The sequence below is a fragment of the Quercus lobata genome, chromosome 3, assembly GCF_001633185.2.
Source record: "Quercus lobata isolate SW786 chromosome 3, ValleyOak3.0 Primary Assembly, whole genome shotgun sequence".
Taxonomy (NCBI): Eukaryota; Viridiplantae; Streptophyta; class Magnoliopsida; order Fagales; family Fagaceae; genus Quercus; species Quercus lobata.
The window spans coordinates 41,690,173-41,707,252 of NC_044906.1; the positions used below are offsets into that span (position 1 = coordinate 41,690,173).

The following is a 17,080-nucleotide window of genomic DNA, read 5'->3' on the forward strand; positions in this document are numbered from 1 at the left end:
ACGAGTCTCTTTTGTTTGAGGTGGGTAGTCATCAACATCAATGACGTGTTCCTTCCCTTTGGAATTGCCTCCTTTCACAGCTGCTTTCTTGAATGGTGACATGTCTAGTCTGAATCATGAATAGAGGAAATGATAGAACACAATCCAGCAGACATTATTAGCAGTGGGTTAGTGGTAATTTAGGGATAATGAAGAAACCCTAATAGCTAGATGAAAATGACCAGAAAAGAGCAATGAGGGACAAAAATGGCCCAAATGTAGCTACACAGTAGAGTGGGTCAGATTAAAAACACACAATCAGCTTAGAAAAAACACACAGTCAACACAGGAACATTTTGAATCAACACATCAACAATGGATCAGACAAGATGAGAAACCAACAAATAACAAACCCTAACTAAGCACATGATAAAGAACAAAATCAACAACATAATAAAGCTCAAAACTGAAACAATAGCTACCAGAGGCTAAGCATGGACAAAGAGTAACAGCCGAACCAAAAACCCATCTTAAAATCATAAACAAATGTGAATAAACCGGAGGGAAAAGCACAGAAACAAGTAAAATAGAGTTCAAGACAGAAAACCATACCTGTTACTTGAAAATTTTGAGCTGAAAAGAAGCAACAATGAAGTTCGAAAATGGAGGCATGGTGTGAATGGGTAAGAGCAGTTGAGAGAGACAATGAACAGTCACAAAAAGGTCGAGGGAAAACTGAAAAAGATTTAAAAACTGCCCCTATTTTTTCCAAACACGCGTTTTTCGCGACTGAAGTGAGTTGCCACAAAGTCGCCAGTTCAAGCCGCCAAAACACTCAAAGACAAAAGTTTGAAAAAATTTTCTAAGTGTTTTTCACGACTGGAAGGTCTACCCGCGAGGGAGCCGCGAGCTGAGCCGTGAAAATCTCTGAGTAACCCTCGCGACCGGACCTTCCACTCGCGAACAAGTCGCCAAAAATGACCCGCGAAGACGCGACTGAGGCTCACGACTTGACTTACCTGCGACTGAGTCGCCAAAACAGGGCAAAAATGGATTTTTGAGATTTTCAGATTTTGTAAACAAAATACTTTCCAAAAATACCTAAAACACTCAAAAATCTTTTTGTGCTTGAATTAACAAAGATTGAGCATGTGAAAACATATTTCATCAAGTACAATCACACAAATGAATATGGCATCTATTGAACATAAACTTGTGTGTTGTGTGTGGATAACGACAATGAGATAGTCCTTAGTCTAATGTGAAGTTTCAATAATCAATTCAACCAAGACATACACAATTAGCACTAGATCATGTGATGCATCTCAATTATAGAAATATGTATATATGACCTCCCACAAAACTTGATAACATATCTTGGAGCTTTACATTTGACTCCACTTTCAATCATAACATTAGATCTTTTTGAACTTTTGAGACAATCACCTCTCATTGTGAGAGTGATATTTGATATTTCACTTTAGTGAACTAGTTTTGGCTTTTTGAATAAACAATCACTTAATTTTAGGTCGCTTACCCTTTTTCCTAGTCGAATACTAGAGTGTGCGAGGCTTTTGCAGCTCAATATCTCTTTTCATTTGGAGATTTACATTTGGTGAGCTCTTTTTAGCAAAAACAAAAATAAAGAGTGGGAAGATATATAGACACAAGTCTATGCATGTCTCAAGATCATCATAACCATTCACTAATCATTCATGACAAGTTTGAAGATCTATTTACAACAATCACATAGATTTCAAGATTTCTCCCACAGTGATATGAGTGCAAAGAAACAAGCAATGCTCGAAAATGCACAAAGCCATTAGCACAAAGGTACAAGGCAAAACAAGTTTTGAGACAAAAGCTCAACAATGTCAATCAAACTTTTTGATTTTCTAATTTTTATGTGATTTTTGGATTTTTGACATAAAAGAAGAAAGAGATTGATCAAAATTAAAAAGAAGCAACAGTATGCACAAATAGACAAGTAATCAACAATCATGCTATACAAAGAGCTAACAAAGTAGTGTGTGCCCCAACACAAACAAGCTTATCATATATGTGAAGCACACATCACACAAGAGAGTCAAGGAATTGTACCAACACCAATGGTCTTACGGAGTGATTCAAACCGTGGACCATCGAGAGGTTTGGTGAAGATGTCCGCCTTTTGGTTGTCGGTGTGTATGAACTCAAGACACACAACTCTTTCCTCTATCAAATCCCGAATGAAATGGTAACGTATCTCTATGTGTTTAGATTTTGAATGCTGGACAGGATTCTTGGAAAGAATGATGGCACTGGTGTTGTCACAGAAGACACACATCGTCTCTTGAGGAATTCCATAATCATGAAGTAATTTCTTCATCCAAAGAAGCTAAGTGCAGCAACTTCCAGTGGCGATGTATTCTGCTTCAGCAGTAGATAGAGACACAGAATTTTGTTTCTTGCTCATCCACGAGACAAGATTGTTACCAAGGTAGAAACAACCGCCTGAAGTACTTTTTCGATCGTCTATACTACCAGCCCAGTCAGCATCTGAATACCCAGCAAGACAAGCATTTGAGTCTTTTGAATACCACAGACCATAGTTTGAAGTACCATTCACATATCGAATGATTCGCCTAGCAGCAGCCAAGTAAGATTCCTTCGGATTAGCTTGGTATCTGGCACAAACGCCAACACTGAATGCAATGTCCGGTCTACTGGTTGTAAGATAGAGTAAACTCCCAATGATACTCCTATATAAGGTAGGACTTACTTCTACTCCAGAAGAATCAACATTCAATTTAGTGGATGAGCTCATGGGAGTGAAGGCATGTTTTTTGGAGTCTAGTCCAAACTTCTTGACAATGTTTCTAGCATACTTCTCTTGTGAAACAAATATACCCTCCTTCTGTTGTTTAACTTGAAGACCCAAGAAAAATGTGAGTTCCCCCACCATACTCATCTCAAATTCCTTCTTCATCTCCTCAGAAAATTCAATAGCACGATCTTCAATAGTTGCCCCAAACACTATGTCATCAACATAAACTTGTGCCACAAGGAGATAATCTTCATCATTTTTGACAAACAGAGTTCGGTCGGCATACCCCCTTTTGAATCCTCTATCTAAAAGGTAATGTGTAAGCCGATCATACCAGGCTCTAGGCGCTTGTTTTAAGCCATAAAAGGGTTTTCTTCAATCTCAATACATGATCTGGAAAGTGAGGATTCTCAAATCCTTTTGGTTGCTCAACAAACACTTCTTCATTGATGATCAAGCATCCCTTCTTAGAGAATTGTACCAGGAAATCATCATCACAAATTTGAGTGATGCTCAGCAGATTTGCCTTCAGCCCTTTTATGTATAACACATCTTTCAACAGCGGTAATCCAGGTATCTCAATAGTTCCTTTGCTTAGGACTTAAGCATGACTTCCATCACCAAAGGTCACATAGTCACCAACCTTTTCTTTGAGTGTCTTAAACAGTGACTTATCCCCTGTCATATGGCGAGAACAACCACTGTCAAGATACCACAAACATGCATTAAACACCGTTCAGACATATGCATAGAGTCATTTTCACAAACACTTAAGCTACAATTCAGCATGGTATATTCCATAATAGCTACCACAACACAGGGGTCTAGGATCACACTTAGGTAATAAAACCACAACAAGTGAACCCGCTCTGATACCAATTTAAAGTTCAAATATGTGTATAAACACTCTTGAACGTTTAGACCCCCAAATTACAACTTAACCAATTCAAGCATTATGTCAAACAACTAGTGTGCGGAAAATTAACATAAACTATAATATGGAATTGGAAAAATTAACTAAGCCAAATTAAAATCTCAACCCACAGCAGATAGTAAAAGGCAAAGATAGAAGGGAAGGAAGATGCAAACACAAAGACAACACGCGATGTGTTATCGAAGAGGAAACCGAAGCCCTCGACGTAAAACCTCTGCGCCGCCCTCCAAGCGGTAAACAATCCACTAGAAAATGTAGTTGGGATATATGGACAGCAATAGACCCTCCAAGCCTAATCTACCCTGTGCACCTAAGCCCTCCAAGCTTCTTGCTCTAACAATGTTGCGCAGAATCTTTTTCTTTTCTAGCTTCCCGGATTCCGCTACTAGACCGTAGCATCAACCAATGTAGATTTGGTTCCTTCCTAACTGCTTCCCAGAAATCTAAACAGCCCTCTCACAGTGATGAATATGGTGAGAACAAGGTTTGGTAAAATGCCTCTCAAGGATTTGACAATGGAGAGGAAGAGAGTTGAGGAATTTGAAGAGACTCTAATGTATAGATTGTGGGTGAATCAATCTTGTTTTTTTTTAGGGTTTCTCTCTTAAAATTCTCTCTGGAAGCTCTCTTTCATTTGTGAGTACAAGGTTTGGTAAAATGCCTCTCAAGGATTTGACAATGGAGAGGAAGAGAGTTGAGGAATTTGAAGAGACTCTAATGTATAGATTGTGGGTGAATCAATCTTGTTTTTTTTTAGGGTTTCTCTCTTAAAATTCTCTCTGGAAGCTCTCTTTCATTTGTGAGTATAAGGGGTATTTATACTGGAGTGAGAGAGGAATGTGAAACGTCAGGTTTTACAAAATAGGGGTGGCTCGCGGCTTAACCTCGCGACTTGACTGAGTCGCGAGATCCAGTCACGAGATAACCGTATGGCCAGTTGTCCTATTTTGTCCTGTAGTGCTCCAGCTAGCATGACTGTTCACCTTCTAGCATGCTTGGCACGTGTGCTGCGTCTGGCGGCTTGCAGCCGCGAGTCACCCAAGAGGCCAAGCCGCGAGTCTCTGTTTTCTTGCACACTCTTGAGCAAACTTCACTCTATTTCACTCACTACCCTTACAACAAGCCCACCTAAATACAGGGTTACTAAATGCTGAAATACAAGCAAATTTGACACGGAATAAAGCCAATAAAATGGTTGATTAAATTCAACCTTACAACATCAAAGTTAACTTTGTGCCAACCTAATTGAGGTCCTAACAAAAGATTCAAAAGAGTGCAGTCTCCTAAGCAAATTGATGGTCTCTGAAATTTGTAAATACTTCTAATACTTTTTTAAGTGGTTCCAGAGTGCAGCCTTCAACTAAATTTTGGTTTCTAACCCACCAAAAATTTTCAAACAATGTGGACCATCTTCTTCTCTTAAGTTCAAGTATTTGTAGGGAGAGATTACCTTTTGATCAGCTCACTAGTAGATAGAATTACTAGCATGCTTAGGTTGATTGGCCAGTTTGAGCAACTCACTAATGATTGTGAAAGGGCAGTCAAGTAGGCGATGCTCTAGTGTTTCAGCTAGCTTGTTGCACAACACACAGAGGGTGTCAGCCAGGTTGAGGTCACCTGCTATTCAAAACAGATACAATGGGGATACTGAGCTTGAATATCCTCTGCACTAAGTCATTGTTGCTCATCTAGCAATATTCATTTTGATCAATTTAGATCATGAACATTTTTACCAAAGTAAGTTTATTCTGAAGTTGTTTGGACTAGATCACTTATTGGAGTCAAAAGGAATGCCAAAGTCAGCGTATTAAATCTTTTAAAAGACTGCAAAGAACACATTTTTTATCATTTAGGATAGTCATCTTATGTCTTTATCCTTTTACCTTTATATGTCTTTACCTCAGTCTCTTATGAGGGAATTACGTTTTGAGAAACAAGCACCTAAACTTTTTTTTTCCCCCTGTTTTGGCTTTTGCTTTGATTACAGCATGGGTTGGCCCTGACTCAAAACAGAATCTCAACATTGGTGTAATATCTCCTTATGCTGCTCAAGTAGTTGCAATTCAAGAAAGACTTGGACAAGAAGTATGATGACCTTGATGGGTTTACAGTGAAGGTCAAGTCAGTAGATGGGTTCCAGGGTGGCGAGGAGGACCTAATTATAATATCAACAGTAAGATCTAGTACTCGTGCATCAATTGGGTTCACATTGAATCTGCAGCGAACTAATGTTGCTCTTACAAGGGCTAGGTAATATTTTATGTAAGTTTTTTTGAGAAGATTGCCTTTGATTCCAGTTTAAAGTATTGTAAATAACAATTGGCTTTGTAATGCCTTTCAGGCACTATCTATGGATATTGGGAAATGAAAGAACACTAGTGAATAGTGGATATGTTTGGGAAACCTTGGTCCTTGATGCTAAGAATCGTCAATGTTTCTTTTATGCTGACAAGGACAAGGATTTGGCAAAAGCAATTTTAGATGTAAAGAAAGAATTTGAATTGTTTGATGATTTGCTTAATCATGATAGCATACTTTTTAAAAGTGTTAGGTGGAAGGTATTTGGCCCGCTCATATCTATATTTTTCATTATCTATTTTCATATTTGTAATTTCCAATAGTGGCGATGTTAATACTCTTTCTTAATTTGCTTATGTACTTATTATATTATATTATATTATATTTCCTTTTGCAATCTCCACAGGTTCTTTTCAGTGATAACTTTCTGAAATCATTTCAAAAATTGAAGTCTGTCCAGGCAAAGAAGTGAATTATAAACCTTCTACTTAAAATTTCCAGTGGCTGGAGACCCAAAAAGTTTAGTGTAATTTGTGAAAGTTCTTCACAGATCTTAAAGCAATATAAGGTTGAAGGACTTTATATTGTTTGTGCAAATGACATAGTAAAGGAATGGAGTGACATAGCAAAGGAATTGAGGTACTCTCAAGTTTTGAAGATATGGGATATATTACCTATAGAGGATATTCCAAAATTAGTCAAACGTCTTAATAGCATGTTTGGAAAATATACATTTCACTTTATTAATTGTTGCCAAGAGAAATGTCTTGAGGGGTATGTAGGTCTTTTTTCATTCTTGTAGATCCACAATAATGTTGCTAATTTTGGAAATTGATGGTGCCTTATTTTGATTTTTTTAAATTTACAAGAAATTCTTTTTTATATATTGATTTTTTTTTCTTGCTTTGTGTCTAGGAATTTGGAAATTCCAAAGGGTTGGTCAATCTCTTTTGATATTGTCCGGATTAAGAATCTTGATAACAATGAAAATGGTAGTGATCTAAGTGGTTGTGCTTCTGATGGCAGAAACTATATTGAGAATGCTCGGGTGAGTGAGAGTCTGTTGTTGATGAAATTTGAAATTCTACTCCTTATCGCCAGGTGTAGTGAGCCACTTGCTTTCTAACAATGATGGTGGTGAATTGGATCTACCATTTGAAGTAACTGACCAAGAACTAGAGATAATCCTTTTTCCCAGAAGTACATTTGTACTGGGGCGATCAGGTACTGGGAAAACTACTATTTTGACTATGAAGTTCTTTCAGAAAGAAAAATTGCACCATATGGCAACAGAGTTATTGGGTTGTGTCTAGAACAATACGCTTGTGCATAGTGAGGAAAAGGAGGTTGAGGATACTGCTGCTGAGATAAAGAAAACTATATTGCACCAACTTTTTGTGACAGTGAGTCCTAAATTGTGTTATGCTATAAAAAAACATGTTTCTCACTTGAAAAGGTGCGTGGATTATCTGATAAAATGGTTGTTGCAAATCTACTTTGTTACTCTCTCTTTTCCAAATTGTTTGAATGCCTTTGAAAATCCAATTTTTTTAAGGGGACATGTCTTAATTCTCTTTCTTTGAGAAATTTTTTTTAAGTTACTCATTTTAATTTCAAATCAAATAAAGCAAAAGTCATATTAGAAAAGTATTTAGGTGATGAGCGTCCCACTAGGTTGTCACAATTAGAAGAGGCATACTGTAACCAATTCTCTCACTATATATGTAATGAATGACTGAGGTTAGTAGAACCATGAATATCAGTTCCTCTTTGTAAAATATTCTAAATACACTTCATAAATGTTATATACACTTCTTCTTTTTCCTGGCAATAATGTTGGTTAATTTCAAATGAAAAGCTTATTTTAACATTTTTTTTTCCCCATATGCAGCTTTGCCTGTGTTGGTAATTCTTCAAACGAAAGGTCTTCAATTGATATAGATGATTTCGAAGATGCCTCTCAATTCAATGATATCCCAGATTCTTTTGTTGATGTTCTGCCCAAGTCATATCCTCTTGTCATAACATTTCACAAATTTCTGATAATGCTTGATGGAACTATGGGTAATTCATACTTTGAAAGATTCCATGAAGTAGGGAAACTTTCTAATGGTCCAATAAGTGGTAGTTTAGTTGCCTTATAGAGCTTTATAAGGATGAAAGAAGTTAATTATGAGAGGTTTAGTACATCATACTGGCCCCGTTTCAATACCCAGCTAACTAAGAATCTTGACTCTTCTAGAGTTTTCACAGAGATTATTTCCCATATAAAAGGTGGCCCACAATCTGTGGAGGCAGGTGATGGTAAACTCAATCGTGAGGACTATGTTCTACTATCATATTTATGGGTTTCCCATCTAAGTAGAGAAAAGAGAGGAATGATATATGACATCTTTCAAAATTATGAAAAAATGAAGAACGAAAATGCTGAGTTTGATTTTTCTGACCTTGTAATTGATCTTCATTGTCGATTAAGAGTTGAAAGATATAAGGGTGATGAAATGGATTTTGTATATGTTGATGAGGTGCAGGATCTTACATTGAGCCAAATTGCATTATTTAAATATATTTGTAGAATTGTTGAAGAAGGTTTTGTTTCCTCTGGTGATACTACTCAGACAATTGCGAAAGGAATTGACTTTAGATTCCAAGATATAAGATCTCTGTTCTACAAGAAGTTTGTGCTGGAATCAAAATCCAGCGGAAAAGATGGAAGAAAAGAGAAAGGATTAATCTCAGAAATCCTCCATTTGAGCCAGAACTTCCGTACTCACGATGGAATTCTTAAGCTATCACAAAGTGTTATTGAACTTCTTTATCATTTCTTTCCTCAATCTACTGATGTTTTGCAGCCTGAGACTAGTCATATAGATGGCGAAGCTCCTATTCTGCTTGAATCCAGGAGCAACAAAAATGTTATTTTCACTATTTTTGGCAATAGTGGAAATGCTGAAGGGAGTATTGTTGGCTTCGGTGCAGAGCAGGTAATATTGGTACGAGATGATTGTGTTCGGGAGGGAATTACCAATCATGTTGGAAAGCAAGCTCTTATTCTAACTATTCCGAGTGCAAGGGCCTTGAATTTCAGGTGGATATAATAATTTTAAGTCATTCATTTTATTACACCATAATTTATTTATATGTTAGAAAGATTATCACTTCCTTTGTTCAAATTGTGGTTTATTAACTGTATCAATAATTTATTGCCTTTATTTCTCTACCCATTTGTGACTCTCGCAATTTCCTTCTATAGGATGTACTGTTGTATGACTTTTTTGGCTCGTCACCTATGAAAAACCTATGGAGAGTGATATATAAATATATGAAAGAGCAATACAGAGGTTGTGGATTTGTGAGAATACAGAGGACGTCTGTAAACCTATGTTTGACTATTGGAAGAAAAAGTGTGTTGTCCAAGTCAGACAACTGGATGATTCACTTGCTTAGGCAATGGAAGTTGCTAGCAGTCCAGAGGAGTGGAAGTCCCAGGGCATTAAGGTTACTACAGTATTATTGATTGTGACACTCTCTGAAAATTTATTGCTGCCTTCTCTCTCTCTCTTTTATTTGGCAAAACCATTACTGTATATCTCAACTCTGTTATATGTTTTCTTGCAGTTGTATTATGAGCATAACTTTCTATCTGCAACCATGTGCTTTGAAAGAGCTGGTGATATCAATTGGGAAAGAAGGTCCAAGGCTGCTGGCCTTAGAGCAGATGCTGACCATATGCACAGTTCAAATCCTGAAGAGGCAAATGTTAAACTAAGGCAAGCTGCTGAAATATTTGAAGATATAGGCAAAGCTGACTCTGCTGCCCAATGTTTTTCTGATTTGGGGGAGTTTGAAAGAGCAGGTATGCATTGGATATTCAGACTTTGGTCAAATATAACCTATCATCAGTGATGTGCATTTTGTTATTGTTCTTGTGTCACAACTACATTGTTAAGGGACATGACACTGTCTAAAAATTTCTATGTCTGAAAATTGAAAAGTTCAAATTTTGTAATGAAGTCTTAGTCTTATAATTGTTGTCTTGTTTTTAGGTTTATTTGCTTTAAGAAACTTCTGGTAGCGTTTTAATTCATTTTTCTAATGCCAGGGAAATAAATTGATAGTTTATGGGTTTGCTGACTTGGGCTCTGACAGATGGCTGTGATTCTTAGTTTATTGGTTATGTAAAGGCTTAAGTTTAATAAAATTTAAGTAGCTTTTTAAAAAATTTGAGGGTGTGAGTGCCTTCTTCTTTTTAGGTGTGATTAATGGAAATCTAATTACAATTGCCTAGGGTTTGTCTTTTCTTTTACTCCTGTTCACTGATTCGGTATCAAACAACCATCAAAGTCCTTCAAAATTCACTCTCCGTCTTAATCCAACAATAGCTATGCTTTTTAACATTAACGCATTAAAGAGGCATTCAAGATCTCGTCAAGAAATCTAACCTAGTGTGGGATTCCTAAAGATCCTGCATCAAATTGGTATCATATCCAACTACTTCTGTCTTGCATTAAATTCATCCTTGTCTTTCTTTGAAAAATATTTAGGAACAGTCTATATAAATACTTTTGCACAATTTGTCAAAATTCACATGGACTTTGAAAATTTTCTAGCTTTGTTATAGAATATAGGTATAATTGCAGTATCCTTCAAAGGTTTGATTGCTTAGGATATCTTAGTGTGTCTTCCTAGGGCTTTTTCTTTTGTCCTTTTCAATACACTTTCAGACAATTTTGTCAGGAATGAGCACGTAACTGAAAGGGTCATCTGTTTATCCACCTAATTAGGCCAATTTCAATAAGTTTTTTTTTCTTATTTTGTTATTCTTTTTAGTTTTTATAGAAAATGGACGCCACTGTCCAACTTAGTTGACCTCCTGATTAGACCTTTGAACCTAAAACTTCTCAATTTTTTGGTTCTCTCAATGGTTTGGTTTATAAAAAATTGGTGGCTGAAATACACCTATTTGTACTTCAAATTTTATCCAATTTTCATTTTTGTCCTTCAAATGTAAATAGTTGCAATTTCATCCCTGAAAATTTAAATGGTACAAAATTTGTTGTTCTCTATATCAACCTTTAATTTGAACTTCTTATTGTTGCAGGAAGGCTTTATTTAGAAAAATGTGGGGAGCCTGGACTTCAAAGGGCTGGGGAATGCTTTTCTCTAGCAGGATGCTATGAACTGGCAGCTAATGTGTATGCTAGAGGCAACTTTTTCTCAGAATGTTTGAAAGTTTGCACAGAAGCAGGAGATTTTGGCAAAAGCGAAGTCATTTGCTAAGAATGAGTCAAATGCCTACTATTTGGTTGTTTGTAAAGAGGCAGACATATTATCAAGAGAACAGAGTAACTTGTCCATAACTGAAAAGTATTTGAATGCTTCTCAGAGACATAATAGTGTTGGAGGTGAAACAATTTCTGCTCGAAAAATTCTAGATGCTCATCTTCAGTCAAACTCTTCAAAGTATGTGTGGCAGGATTATGTTGTTTTTGATCTGACAAAGCATTCAGAACAGATGATCTCCAGAGATCAAATTTCAGTAGAAACACTAGTTTACTTCTGGAATTTTTGGAAAGATAAGATTGTGAACATTGTCAAGTATCTCAAATGTCTTGACATCCAAGATGATATTGAATATAGAAGTTAGGGTGATTTCTGTTTGAATTACTTGGGAGTGCGGAGGCAGTTTTATAATCTTAATGCAATCTATCTATTGCTCAACCCTGATGCGGATTGGGTAAGAGAATTGGACAGTAGACTCCTTCAGAGGAATGGAAATGTGATTTATATTAATGTTCACCATTTTGTTTCAGCTGCTCCTAGTTACTGGTGTTCAGAATTACTTCGTGCTGGTATGAAAGTTTTGGACAATCTTCAAGCTCTTTACAATTTCTCATTGAAGAATTCCCTCTCCATGTTCTGCCAAAGCAGATCTCTTACTTATATCTATGAGGTTGCAAAGTTTCTTTCGGAATCTGAATATCAGAACCATGGTTACTGCAACTATAAGACATTGCAGAGATTTGTTGAACTTTCTACCAATTCTTTTTTTGGCTATATATTTCCCCTAGATTGGTGGAAATCATTGGCAGAGAACATGTTTTCTCCGAGAGAATCGGCGGTTTCAAGGAATTTACTAGAACAGGTCATAATTGAAAACATAAGCTTGAAGGGTAAGTTGACATACGGGAAAATTGGAAGAGTTGTAGTGATAACTCTTGGATTGGGTAAGATAATAATATACATAATGAGATTTTGAAAAGGTTTGATGGGACTTATGGAAATCCATCATGGAAGACATTCATTCAGGTTCTCCGTGGCAGTACTCTAAAATCCCAACATCGTGCGTTCTTCTGAAGCTGAAAGAAGCTTTGGTGGATACTTATGAAGCAAACTGGAGAGAAGTTGACTATATTTCACCTGGTTGTTTCTTGTATCTTATTGAGCGCCTCCTAATCTTGGCATCTTACTTCCAGGGATACTTTTTCACTCTGAAGTTTTCTTTTGCTGAATGGTTTATCTATCAAGATGCAGATACCAACCCAAATTCTACTGCTGGTATTGGATCATGCCATGTTATCTTTGAGTTTATTGTCAATGTTGCTCAGCAGCTTCTTTTGTATAAGAAAGATACAATGGATTGGATCAGAAAATCTAATATAAACGTGAAGGACTACTATCCACTGCTGGTATTGAGATTGGTTTCTATAATATGTTTAGTTCATCTGAATGCTGGGGAATTTTTGGAATTTCCTTTTGCATTGCTTGGTAGTAGCTTTATTACTGAGCAACTTCCATGGGAATTTTGTGATGTCATTCGGAGAAAACAGAAACATATACATGTGAATGTGCTAGCTGAAGCATTTAAAAAGATTCACAATCCTCTTGTAATTGTGAGTTTGGGAGGAAATTGTTCAAGGTTTCTATGTCCAGATGCCATTTTTGTGGACATGAGGGTAAAACAGTGCAGGGAGGACATGTTCAAAGTCTTGTTTTCAGGGACAGTGAAAGCATCACAAGGTCAAACTGAGACGGTTGAAGTGGAAGCAACTAACTCTGCCAATGAAGTGCTTTCTTCGGACACTTATGATCAAGACAGTTGTAAGACTGCACCTTCAAACTTGGCTGTGGTGGCAGATCAGGGGGACTTGAACAACATAAATGGAAGCAAGCTGCAAGTGAATTACTTTCGGGAAATATTTGAAGATTTGCAGTCGTTGGAGTGTGGTAAAGATCCAAGGAGCTTTTTGTCAAATGCCCAAATAATGAAGGTAATGCAAAATTTTCATATAATATTTGACTTCAGTGAAAAGAATACTCACAAATGAGCATCATACTAAATTTTTATTCTGTTCCTATGTAACTAGCTGGTGAATGTGGAGAAAAGTATTCACCTTGTAAGTACTGTTAAGAATGAACACCTTCAGAATACTATTGACAATGTTGATGAAAACCTATTGGAGGAAGTAGACAGCATGGTTGATGAACTGACGCAACTTTCTGCTGCACTGGATGTGAGGTCGGTATATAAACTGACTTTGATATGACTAGCCTTCTTTTGCTTTGTCTAAAAGGGGTCCTTATTCAAACCTTCCCTTTTTTTTCCTGACCTTTTTTTCTTCCTTCTCTCTTTTGCATGACCTTCTCAGTGAACCGGAACTTGGAAACAATATGTCAACAATTCGAGAACTTTGCAAGAGATTGCTGTCAAGAAGGCCTAATCTGGAACCTATCTTAAGTAAGCTATTCTTCCAACAGGGCACAAACCTTGTGGTTGAGACTTCTGGCAATATATCAAATGAGCAGCAGTGTGATGTAAAGGACAGTGATAGCAAAGCTAAGGAAAATAGCAGTGCTGATGTGGTCTCCAACAGCTAAAACAGCCGGGAAACAGAAAATAAGGGGAAAGGTAACAAGTCCAAGAAAAACAAGAGGGGTAAAAAAAGTGGCAGTAAGAGATAAATAGATGTACATGAGTTTAAAGTTGTTATGTATCATACCTTTCAGAAATTAAGAGATAAATAGATGTACATGAGTTTAAAGTTGTTATATATCATACCTTTCAGAAATTGTCTTCTATGTGCAGTTGAAAGAGATGAACAATCTAGCATTTCAGAAAAGTTCTTCCAATTTCAATAGTTAGCACTTAGTGTTGTATACCACAAGGCTATAGAATTTGCAATTCAAGGGCAATGTGATTTTCAAAGGAGATTGTCTTGTCCCAGCTTCTTGAGCAGTGTGTGGGGTTATAAGTTTTCTCTATTTCAGATTTAAGGTTGCTTCTGATTGTAATTAAAGAACAATGATTCACTAGGTTCAGGTTGCCCTAAATATTCTCATTTTCCAACTCTTAATAGCATGTGAGTTTATGAAGGTATTGAAGGGAGTGGAAAATTAAAATTAAGAAGTAATGAGAAGTAATTGAAATGATTAAAGCATTTTGGTCGTTCTTTTTGGTTTGGATGTTTGTAAGAAAAGTGATGCAGTAAAAAATTCACAAAGGAACTTACAGAGGATCAGAGTAGGAAAAAACAGATAAACTTTGGCACCTAAGGCTGTTTGAAGTTCACGCCTAGTGGAAAAAACGAAAATAAAGTTTAAGAATCAATAATAAGGGTTACATACCACTGCACACCCTTGTTGCGATGGTCACTTCATAAGTATAAGTGTTTATAGAGTGTAGGGAGCAAAGGTTGGAGTTCAGGTCTCCAGGAGGGAGTTTCACACACATATATACTTAGATTAGTTTAGAGTAGAATTCTATTTTGTATTCAAAAAAATAAAGGATAAATTACAAAGTTAGTCTCTATTCTTTACACCATATTTCAATTTGATCCTTAACTTTTTAATTGTGTCAATTTGATCATTAACTTTTTCAATGTCATGTCAAATTAGTCCCAATCATTATCTCATAGATGAAAAAAACTGATGTGTCAAACATAATAATAAAAAATTATTTTTTATACTACGTCAACTGCTATTTGGAATGCCACATCAGCATAACCTTAAAAAAAAAAATTGTGACTAACCTCACGTCCAAAATTAAATGATAATTAAAAATTTATTTAACATTTAAACATATCACATCAGTATTTAAATGAAAAAAATCCAAATAACCAAAATTTTCATATTCTTTATACTTTCTTTTAATTTTTCCTGCACTTTCCCGATAATCAAACATGTCTACGTTAAAAAAAAAAAAATCTAAAAGAAAAACTACAGAAGGCAAACCTATATGAAAACGTCAGCAAAGGCTTGGAGCTTGAACCTAAATCAAAGAAAGAAAAACACCTATTCTTCAAAGATCACCCAGCCAACACATTAGCCTCCCTACAAACCCAGTTGAAAATACATACACCGAAAGCCTCTGCTAGATTACAAACTATAGCTCTAGCTTGAATTCCTCAATGAACAACTCTGACCCAGCCCCTGAATAGCCTCTATGCAAGTTTTAGAATCACTTTCAACAATTACTCTCGCTAAGTTCTGGGCTAGAAATCGACCCAAACCCAAATCACTCTTTCTTTCTCTATCACTCTAAAATCGACCCAAACCCAGATCTGCTGCCACCTTAGATCTCCCATGGCGGACTCGTTGGAGACCGACACATATGGAATGCTCGATTTCAGCTTGGACTATGATTGAGCTGTAACTTGTTTGTTTTGGATTTTCTTTTTAAGAATCTTAAGCTTCCTTGAAACTTGCTGGGTTTAGGGGTTTCCACCACCAAATGTGCTACTCAAAATGGGTTGTAATTGGCTTGAAGAGATTGGGTTGGCTATATGGATTTGATTGGGTTTCAACCACATAAATTGGTGTTTTCATTTCAAATCAATCTAAGATCTTTCGTTTTTTCTTTTTTTAGAGTAGTGGGTTTGATTATGAATGTGAATGTTTGAATATGTTTTCATTTCAATATGTGAAGGTTATATTTAAATCAACTCAATCGAAATTTGAAAGGGTTGATTTTTGTAGGATTTGATTTCGGAGTGTGTTTGGATGCCAAGAAATATTGAAAGGAAAAAAACGCAGATTAATATTTTCTTTCTTTTTCTTTATAAATTGATGAAGGAAGATTAATATTTCATTTAATTATAATGCTAATGTGGCAATCTTGATGGAAGTCTATGTAGCAAAAAAATTATTTTTTATTTTGACTATTAGCTATGTCAGTATTTTTCATCGATCAGTTGACCATAAGGATCATTTCGATACAGTATCAAAAGGTAAGGACTAAATTAATATAATTAAAAAGTTAGGTATCAAATTAAAATATAATATAAAGAATAAGTTATATATCTCTGGATGCTTATGCTTTAAGGTATCTGAATCCTGGTACTCGTTCGATGCTTTAATCCATTCTCATTTTTAAAGTTGAAAAACAAAGCCAAAGACGTCGATGCTATAAATATAATATGCCTTTCTTTTTATAACCAGTAATGCCCGCACTTTGTTCATAAAAAAAAGAAAAAAAAAGTAATGCTCGTACTGTTTTATCAAAAAGAAAAGAAGGTAATGTCCGTACTAAAGATTCCCAGGAACCTTTTTCTCTTACTTGTTTCCTTCCTAGATAAGAAAGCTCCTTCCTTTACTCTCTGTCTATAAAAGAGTCACAGAGAAAATGGCCAAATGGGTTTTTGATGACATAATATATTAATGCACGCAGAGATGATATAAGAAGAAATGATGATGAAGGAGACGGGAGAGAGTTCAAAGAAGATGAGAGCAGTTCCTAATGATCATGGCTTCACTGAAATTGTGCTCTCTTGGTCCCTTGAACAAATTGAAAATAAAGACCTTTTCAAGGACCAGGTTTGCATTCTTCTCTTGGTTTACTTCTTTATTACAATACAATATATCAGTCTCTTCTCTGTTGGTTTTATTTTTATAGCAGCTTTTTAAATAATATATTGCCTTTTTTCTTTTTTCTTTTTTTTTTTCATGAAGCATTAAATGAAGAAATTGACGCTTACAAAAGAAGATATATGTGTTATTTTTGTTATTTCTTTACTTTATTATTTTGTCTTTGTGGGCTTTATTATTTTAGGCCCAAGCCGATTTCA

At 35.9% G+C, this 17,080-nt stretch overlaps 2 protein-coding genes across 4 annotated transcripts in view; both read left to right on the plus strand.

The window, feature by feature from the left end:
* LOC115980902 overlaps positions 1-13,988 on the plus strand; it is a 93,242-nt gene extending 79,254 nt beyond the window's left edge. The window contains exons 12-18 of the mRNA XM_031103101.1: positions 9,636-9,873; positions 11,119-11,249; positions 11,404-11,659; positions 11,831-12,244; positions 12,327-13,288; positions 13,385-13,536; positions 13,667-13,988. Of these exons, the coding sequence (XP_030958961.1) occupies positions 9,636-9,873; positions 11,119-11,249; positions 11,404-11,659; positions 11,831-12,244; positions 12,327-13,288; positions 13,385-13,536; positions 13,667-13,895 (2,382 nt within the window). The 3' untranslated portion in view covers positions 13,896-13,988. The remainder of the gene's footprint in view (positions 1-9,635; positions 9,874-11,118; positions 11,250-11,403; positions 11,660-11,830; positions 12,245-12,326; positions 13,289-13,384; positions 13,537-13,666) is intronic.
* Positions 13,989-16,651: 2,663 nt separating this feature from the next.
* The window catches only part of LOC115981767, a 70,163-nt gene continuing 69,734 nt past the window's right edge, over positions 16,652-17,080 (plus strand). For all 3 annotated transcript variants that reach the window (XM_031104113.1, XM_031104114.1, XM_031104115.1), the window contains exon 1: positions 16,652-16,829. In XM_031104113.1, coding sequence (XP_030959973.1) covers positions 16,701-16,829 — 129 coding nt within the window. In that variant the 5' untranslated portion in view covers positions 16,652-16,700. The remainder of the gene's footprint in view (positions 16,830-17,080) is intronic.